Source organism: Quercus robur, chromosome 6, assembly GCF_932294415.1.
Source record: "Quercus robur chromosome 6, dhQueRobu3.1, whole genome shotgun sequence".
Taxonomy (NCBI): Eukaryota; Viridiplantae; Streptophyta; class Magnoliopsida; order Fagales; family Fagaceae; genus Quercus; species Quercus robur.
In genome coordinates this window covers 42106690-42115427 of record NC_065539.1, presented here as the reverse complement: position 1 = coordinate 42115427, position 8738 = coordinate 42106690, and the positions used below count along the sequence as shown (strand labels likewise).

Below are 8738 nucleotides of genomic sequence, written 5' to 3'. Positions count from 1 at the left end.
AACCTAGATAATCGACGTTGACAAATAGATGGAAATTTCTCCTCCCAATCCGCTGACAAAAGAAACCTATCAAATCTAGATCTTGAAGCAACCTCTCTAGAATTAGACCAAGTGAAATTCCCCCTAACCAGAGGCAGATCAATAAGGCTTTGCTCTAGAAAAAAAAAAAAAAAAAAAAAACCCTGATGTATAGTTGTAGTGAAATTTGCAGAACCAGAACATTTAGAAGGAAACCACACCACATTAAAATCGCCTCCCACACACCAAGGCACATCCCACCAACTACATAAGCCAGATAACTCCTTCCATAAGAAACTTCTGTCTCTATCACAATTAGGTCCATAAACACCAATGAATGCCCAAACAAAATGATCCACCACATTTTTGAATTTACAAGAGATTGAGAAACAACCCACCGCTTCCTCCACCTTATCCACAACCCTATTGTCCCACATCAATAACACCCCACTTGAAGCACCCACAAAGTCTAAGTAGAGCCAATCCACATGTTGACCTCCCCACAAACTACAAATGACACCTCTATTAATTAACTCCAACTTAGTTTCTTGCAGACAAACAATATCTGCTTTCCAATTTCGGATCAAATTTCTAACCCGTAGCCACTTATCTAGCTCATTCAACCCTCTCACATTCCATGAAACAATTCTCAAATTCATTAATGCATTACAACAGCCCGATCCCTACTAGCACTTTTGCTCCTTTCTAACACATTATCATTGTCCCAAGAACTCATTAAACTCTTTAATTCACGATGCCCTTTGTGCCTAGCCTTAACCATCTTTCTCTGAGAAGCTACATCAAGCATCCACTTTTTTCTTCGAGCTTCTAAAGCTAAAAGCAAACCTGTAAGTTGTTCTTCGAAACCCTCCAGAGAGGTCCCAACAGATTTCTAGAAAGCTTTAATTCTATTAGTTACCCATTGTGACAACTTGGTGTTATCTACATCCGTCGTACACCCTATATCCTCAATTAGAGGAATCTCTGTAACCACTGAATTATCCATCGCCAAAGGTGCCATTACTAACGGTTCACTTAAATGTTCCCAATTCAACAACCCCTCATTAGAGTCCCAAGCCTTACCCTCCGACCCTATCTCAATGGCAACAGAGCCCACAACACCATTACACTCAGAAGCCCAACTAATAATTTGTCCCTCGTTAATAAGAGAAGCCATATCTAGATTAACTACACCCTCCAATGCATGCTGATCCGACACAGACTTAGGAGAACGATATGCGGAAAGCGGAATAACTATTTTCCTTCCATCCTAAAGTTCAAGCATCCAATCTTTGAAACTACCCCATGTTTTGCTAAAATCTCCAACATAATCACTGATTCTAGGACCAAAATCCTATGTCGCTTCGGTGAAAATCGGTTCTGTTTTCTCCAATCCCTCTACATGCTGAGATGACACTACCAAATTAGTCTCAAAATTCCCCTTTTCCAACCCCATTCCTACCGCATCACTCCTCGGATTGCTAATACCCACCTTTTGTGTGTAGAGTGGCAGTTGATCTGGCAACTTACTTGAGAGCACTGGAGGAAGCCCAATAGTTGTGTCACATGTAGTGAAAGGAGGAGATGCCAAAGACCCAAACCCAGGAACCACTTGATTAGGCATGGAAAGAGAAGTGCTAGCTATTGCAGTGTTATCACAAATGAGAAGTGAAGACCCGATCCTAGAATCATGACAACCCGAGACACTCGGTTGAGATGAAGCCACACTCGACGATAGTACAACAGTGTTGCAGGCGAGAGAGGAGAGAACTTTTGAAGATGCAACCCCAGGTAACTGTATCACTGTATTGTTAGAGACTGAGACACTTGGCTGGATTTCAACCAATTTAGTGAGAGTGGATTTTGTAGTGATATGTTGTAAATTAGACTTATGAAACATAACTTTTTGAGGCCCAGCTTGGGCTTTGGGCTTCCACCCAGCATTAGGCCTTGGCCCTCTTCCATTAGTCAACATAGTTTTAAAGTTGTGTGTCTTATTCTCTCCACTGGGCTTAATAGCAACCGGGCCCGCCTCATTAATCTTAGAAAATAGCACATTCCACTTCCCTTCATTCCCACGTTCCACACGCAAGGAAATATCCAAGGTCAGCATTGCATTATAACTTTTATTCACAGCACCATTGATGATCGACATGATATCCACCCCAACATGATCCTTGTCAATCCTGGAATTATCTCCACATGAAATATTCGATTTCAAATTTTGAAAACCCGTAATTATCTCCTTTCCTTTACTTCTAAAACCTCCAGAGTTTTGCAGGAATTTCTCCATCACCACCACTGGTTTTATGGGGGCACTCATATGCTTAACACTGATATTCTGTTAAATCGGATGGATTGTCTTTCTCAAATGTATTCCAAAACCTCTCCAACCACCCCCCCAATTTCCCTTCCGATATGACAATGGATCCCCTTCAGCGGCCTTTATCTCATTCAGAGAAGAACAAAAAAGTGCCATGGGCATTGGACCCTAACTGAAGAATAAGAATTCTATCTCCCTCCCTAACCATTCTCGCAAACTGACCTGAATTTTGCTTAGATATCAACTCCTCAACATGAAAGAAAATTCTCTTAGCACTCTCCTTACCCATACAGACAGAGCGTAAGGAATTCTGACCTCTTTCATAAATACGTAATAAGAAAAACGAACCCCCTTCCTCAATTGCAAACTCAAAAGTCTTTGATTCAATGAAAAAAAATGTAGAGCCTCCCATAACGGAATCAAAAAAGACCACAAAACACAACTATCACAAAAACAAACTAGGGAAAGAACATAATCCATGGCTTATTCGAGGTAGCCAGGCCTCATTTGTGACTAATCTAAGGTAGCTAGGCCTCTTGCCCTATGGATTTACTTATAGCAATGGTAATATTGCTATAATCCAGGATTCAAATGTTGCTATCAATGAAAATGTGATTATTCATTATTATTATATTTATGAACGTATGAGATTTCACTACAAAAAAAAGGACCTCTGGCCGCATTTTTAAAATGCGGCTACATGCCAAAAAAACGTGGCTATAGCCTATAGCCACGTTTTTTTAGGCCACGGTTTCTAATGTGGCCTAAAACCCGTGACTATAGGACTGATGGTCCTATGGCCGCACTTTTTAACCGCGGCCCAAGCCCGGGCCCTATAGCCCCGTTTAAAACGCGGCCTAAGCCTTTACCTTAGGCCGCGTTTTGAACGCAACCTAAGGTTGAACATTAGGCCGCGTTTAAAACGCAGCCCAAGGTTGAACCTTAGGCCGCGTTTAAAACGCAGCCCAAGGTTGAACCTTAGGCCGCGTTTTAAACGCAGCCCAAGGGTGAACCTTAGGCCGCGTTAAAAACGCAGCCCAAGGTTCAACCTTATGCCGCGTTTAAAAAGTGCAGCCATACCTCCCATTGTGACGGCCTGTTACACTCATTTAAGCCGCGTTTTAACCGTGGCCTAAGGTTCAGTCTTAGGCTGCACTTAAAACGCGGCCTAAGGTTCTGCTCTTAGGTCGCGTTTTAAACGCGGCCCAAGATTACAACGTTAGGCCGCGTTTTAAGTGCGGCCTAAGCCCCTCGAATTCTTATTATGAATTTGGTCTATAGCCACGTTTTTATCGTTTTAAAAACGTGGCTATAGTATTTTTTTTTTTTTTTCTTTTTATTTCCTTTTGCTGGGCAGATTTTTAGAAACCTGTCAAACAACCCAGAATTCCAATAACAACCCAAAATATCTCTAATAACAACCTAGAATTCCAACAAAATATCAAGTAAGAATTTTCTCAAGCATTAATTTTCTCTAAATAAATATCCAAACAACTATACATGAAGGGTCCACGAAGAGTCCAAACAATATTACAATTATGTTCACAATATTTTCAATATCCACGAAGTTACAATATTCCGAATATCCAAACAATTATACATGAAGAGTCCACGAAGATATTATACTATGATGTTGCGCTATATCCTGAAAATATTATATACGCAAAATTAGTAGCACATAATATTGCAATAAACACGCAAGTTTCATTAACTAAAACGCAAAGTTTGTATTACCTGAATAATCGGTTAAACTGGTTGGTGGCATGTTCTTTTGGAAGAAGGCTACTATTTCATCCATTCTCCGCTTTGTATCGGCCATTTCCCGCTTTGTTTCGTCCAGCTGCTGCTGATGCCGTGTTTCTGATTCGCGCATTGCTTCGGCCAGTTGCTGCTCATGCCGTGCATCTGACTCCCGCTTTGCTTCGGCCAGTGCTTCGGCTAGTTGCTGCTCATGCCGTGCATCTGACTCCCGCTTTGCTTCGGCCAGTGCTTTGGCCAGTTGCTGCTGATGCCTTTGCTCTGAGTCAGCAAGTTGGTCCCTCATTGAATTTTCCAATGCAATCATTCGTTGGACCGTTTCAGTGGACGACGGCCCAGGCACACATGGAAGGTTGGACCCACTTCTTCCTGATGGGGTTGGTCCAAAACCGACCCCACGGACACGTCCAGAACATTCTTTGCCCATCACTTGAGCGAACGCATCATCTTTTGCCCAGAGAATTCCATCGGGATGGTCTCCTACTAGCTTGCCCCCGTTGTTTAAAATTTCTTTCATTTTATCCTGTTTTCATATAAGAACCAAATAACATATTATTTGCTATAAACATTTCACGCACAAATTAGAAAATAAATAGGTTATGATATAGGCTTACAATCTTGTCTCGCACTTCATTACTAATAGGAGTCCCATCTTTCGTGCAGTATGCTTTTATGAAAACATCTGCACGCTCCACTGCTTGGCCGTTTTCTTTTGCCTACATCATATTCAACAGTCTCATTACAATAGTGAAAATTTATGTCGGTATGAAGCGACAACCAAACATAGCAAATGGAATTTGGAACATAACATGCAATATAACCATAAAACAAATTCCGTAAACATGTAGTTTATTACGTTCAAAAAGACGAGTTGTTTTCTTCATGTGAATGCTTTGTATCAAGCGGTTTTTGGTACCAACACTCTTTATAATATTAGATTTAATAAAATAGCCATTTTATAAGAGGTAACGTTTGAAAAAGTGTGGCCATAACTATATGCCACAACTATAGCCACGTTTCTTAAATGTGGTTATATCTGTTACCTATAGCCACGTTTAAAACGCGGCTATAACCCCCTAACTATTTTTTGAATTTGTCTATAGCCACGTTTAAAACGCGGTTATAACCCCCTAACTATTTTTTGAATTTGTCTATAGCCACGTTTTAAACGCAGCTACAACCCCCTAAATATTTTTACAATTACTCCATAGCCACGTTTTAAACGCAGCTACAACCCCCTGCCTATATGCATCCCAATTGCTATATACCAAACCAAACTCTTGCTAACAAAGTGGCAAACATAAATATTAATGAAATCACTAATCAAAAACAGGAAACATCACAAGAAATGTCTATTAACAGTCATAAACATGGAAAAAAGCCAAGTATTCCTTACCCCAACACTGTGCATATGATCAGTAAACTAGTTTCTTCAAACTCTTCAGATTCATCACACATAATAATTTTAATTCAACCAAACAATATGTACGGAAACTCTTTTGTGATTTTTTAATATTGATTAATTCTAAACCAAGAAGTTTGTATTATTACAGTAATGAAATTGTGGATTGCTTAGTTTGGACCCTACGACAACGTTGGGCATTGCCACCATTACTGTCATCTCCATGCAAGCCCTTCCTCAATGCTAAACTCACACCGACAAAATCTATTTTAATTTCCATGAATTCGAATCGACCATGTTCTTTCAACAACAAAATAAATAAATAAATACAACTAGAATTTATTGATACCACCAATATGTCACAAGTTCAATTAAAATAGTAGAGCATTAAAACTTGGCTAGTTGTTGTATAATGCATTTCTTACCATATTGTCAGCAGTTTGTGCAAAACTTATAGGCCCTGTCCTCGCTATATCCGTCTGAAACGAACGACTTCTCTTGTTCGTATCCACTAATTCCTTTACACATTCCCGCCAACAAATTAAAACAAACAAATCAGTTAAAACACTGTACTCGGTATAGAGCAAGAAAATAGCGCAACCTTCGTTTTAGAATCAAACCAATAGTCAACTAGTGCGCGGTAGTCCTGCTCGTCAGCCCAATCTGGTTTGTGTTTATAAACATCTTCTTTTAACGCATCTTTTGGGTAGCATTTTTTTTTTTAACTTACTTCTTCGGTTCCTTCTCAACTCTCCTAATAAGTGCATTGCCCAATTCATTTGATTAGCTGGGCTAATAATCTCTGGGTCAATGATCCATTTTTTCTGAAATGCAAAAATTGAGTTAGCATAGTGCAATAATTCACCCTACTGAAAATGCCATTTAGCACATACACGACTATACATAACAATTAAAAGTATCTTAATTTGATACAACCTCTATCTCTACCCAAGCGTCTTCTTTGCATTTACGGTCGACATGCGTCCAAGTAGCAGGCATAAGTGGGCAATAGTTGCGGCAGATGCATAAGGTGCCCAACCACCTTTTGAATGTTTGCCCGCTTTCCCCAACCGGTTGCTTGCTCCCATTTAACCCACATACAAGTTTCTTGTTTGGTGGAAGAGCCCATATATGCTGCATTAGCGTTATTCCACGTTTTTTATTTATATTATTGGATATTGGGGATTCCCGAACTGAATCTTCTGCACGCCCATCATTGGATGGTGCGGTTTGTTGGACCAAATCGTCTGCATATAGTAAACCATTATTAGAGAGAATGAAATTTCAAAGTTCACAATTACAGAGAAGTCACTGTATATAGCTCAAGTGCTCAACTAACATGATATATGTGATCTTTGTAAATGTGGAGATTTTGATACTTAAAGAAACTGATAATAACAAATAAGTCGATGTCTCTATCTAAAAGCTGTTTTTATCCCTTTCAAAAATAAAAAACTGTTTTTATCAAAAAAATATATGTAAGTTGCATATAATTCAACCATAATACCATTACTGCCAGTGTCATGTACATGCACAGCCAAGTTGAATATCATTTCCAAAGCTCGTAAATCACATGAATATCATTATTACAGCTTGGGTAAAATAACCTCAAACAAGAACATAATACCCATCAAAAGAAATTAGAACTTTTACCTCAAATAAAGTGATGAAGATGCTTTGGGGTTCCTAAGTATTTTTCTGGTGATCTTGTCGAAAAAATGATGGTGAGGATTGATTGCTTTGGAGTGGAGGCCGGTGGGTGAGTGTGGAAGTGAGTGTGTGTGTGTGTGTGTGTTTAAGTAAAGATAAAAGAAAGAAAATGAAACACAGAAAAGAGACAGCCAGCCAAAAGAGAGAAGAGAGGTGGGTGAAAATGAGTGATGGGGAGTGGTGTTAGGTGGGGGGCACGTGCGAACTAAAAATCTGACTTGACCCCCTCTTTTCTTTTTGTTTTTTCTCTGATGACAAGGAGGTTACACATCCACAGTGAACAAAATATGAGATAAAAGTAACTGTGCTAAATGGAGTTAGGAATAAAAATATCCTTTAGAGACCGAATTAGTTGTTTTTAAAAGTGTTGAACTTAGTTGATATGAACCCAAACTCCAAAGAAGTTTAGTAAAATTTACTTAAGGACACTCATTACCATTTCCCTTCTTAGTATTACTTGATTTTGCATGAAATGTGTGACACTATATTTATTGAGTCCAATTTTATTGGAGTTTGTGTTCCTTAGAAATTCATTTACTTTTCCGAGGAACAAGTCCAATTCCTTAGTATTACTTGCTTTTTATTAATTGCTTAAAGAAGTGCACATTTGAAATTGATTTGGTCCCTAATTATGTCAAGTGGTGGTACTTAATTGGATCATTTCCCTAAATCTCACTTCTTCTAGAACCCATCTAGGAGAAGATGTAACAAATTTTGTCCTTACCCCCAAGTTTGCACAGCCAATTTGGTTCCATGCACAACCAAATATTTTCCATACCCTCAACAAATTGCAAGCTGGCCAAATGCCAAAGAAAAAGCGATCTCCCATCCCACGCGACCTCACCATCTTTTACTAAAAAATAAGTAACGCCTCCCATGCAAATCAAGTTTCCTCAATAATTTTCACACACGTCTCTACCCTCTCCACAGAGAAACACCCAAACTCCCAGACACACTACAAAAACTATCAAAACCCAGAAAATACACAAAAAAACCTTCTCACAAACAAAACTTGCAAGAATCCCTCAATCATATAGAAATCCAACCAAAAACCCAGCTCTAAACCCCTACAAACTTTATAGAGAAACACCCAAATTCCCAGCCAAGAACACCACCAAAAATACCCAAAAACAATGCCCTTGCAAACCCAAATAGAACCATAAATATCCCTGTTTTAACCCATAAAATCAACCCCAAAATCGACAATCTCAACCCCCACTGAAAATAACCCAGCAAATCCTCCAAAACTCTCACTACAAATATCCTAGAATAAGCCAAGAAAAATCCCACTGGAACTACAGCCAAAACCCCACTGTCAAACCCTTAACAATTCTCAGGAAGACCCAAAAATAGCCACTGTAAACCCAACACTGAAAACTCCATCAGATACCAAGAAAAATCCCTTCATACAAACCAACCAAAAAACCCATTTGAAAACAGATCGGGTTGAAATGAGATGGGTGGAAAAGTATTTTTAGGCTGATATCAGATTGGGTTGAAAGGTTTAGGCTGATACAAACCCTAAAG

At 39.2% G+C, this 8738-nt stretch overlaps 1 protein-coding gene across 1 annotated transcript; it reads right to left on the bottom strand.

Moving 5' to 3' along the window:
- Positions 1–3834: 3834 nt before the first annotated feature.
- On the bottom strand, positions 3835–6641 carry LOC126690209 (uncharacterized). The gene is made up of 6 exons (XM_050385333.1): positions 6438–6641; positions 6232–6325; positions 5927–6102; positions 4714–4815; positions 4076–4622; positions 3835–3986 (listed from the first exon to the last, which is right to left on the bottom strand). The coding sequence occupies exons 1-6, from the start codon at positions 6639–6641 to the stop codon at positions 3967–3969; spliced, it is 1143 nt and encodes a 380-aa protein (XP_050241290.1). The 3' UTR covers positions 3835–3966.
- Positions 6642–8738: the final 2097 nt, after the last annotated feature.

What these genes read in the sequence shown, in the direction of transcription:
- LOC126690209 (XM_050385333.1), bottom strand. Translation starts at nt 6,641, where the DNA reads ATGCAGCATATATGGGCTCTTCCACCAAACAAGAAACTTGTATGTGGG. An exon ending in ACGCTTGGGTAGAGATAGAG is followed by an intron (nt 6,326 to 6,437) that starts GTTGTATCAAAT and finishes TTTGCATTTCAG; the next exon opens with AAAAAATGGATCATTGACCC. An exon ending in GTTGAGAAGGAACCGAAGAA is followed by an intron (nt 6,103 to 6,231) that starts GTAAGTTAAAAA and finishes TCTAAAACGAAG; the next exon opens with GTTGCGCTATTTTCTTGCTC.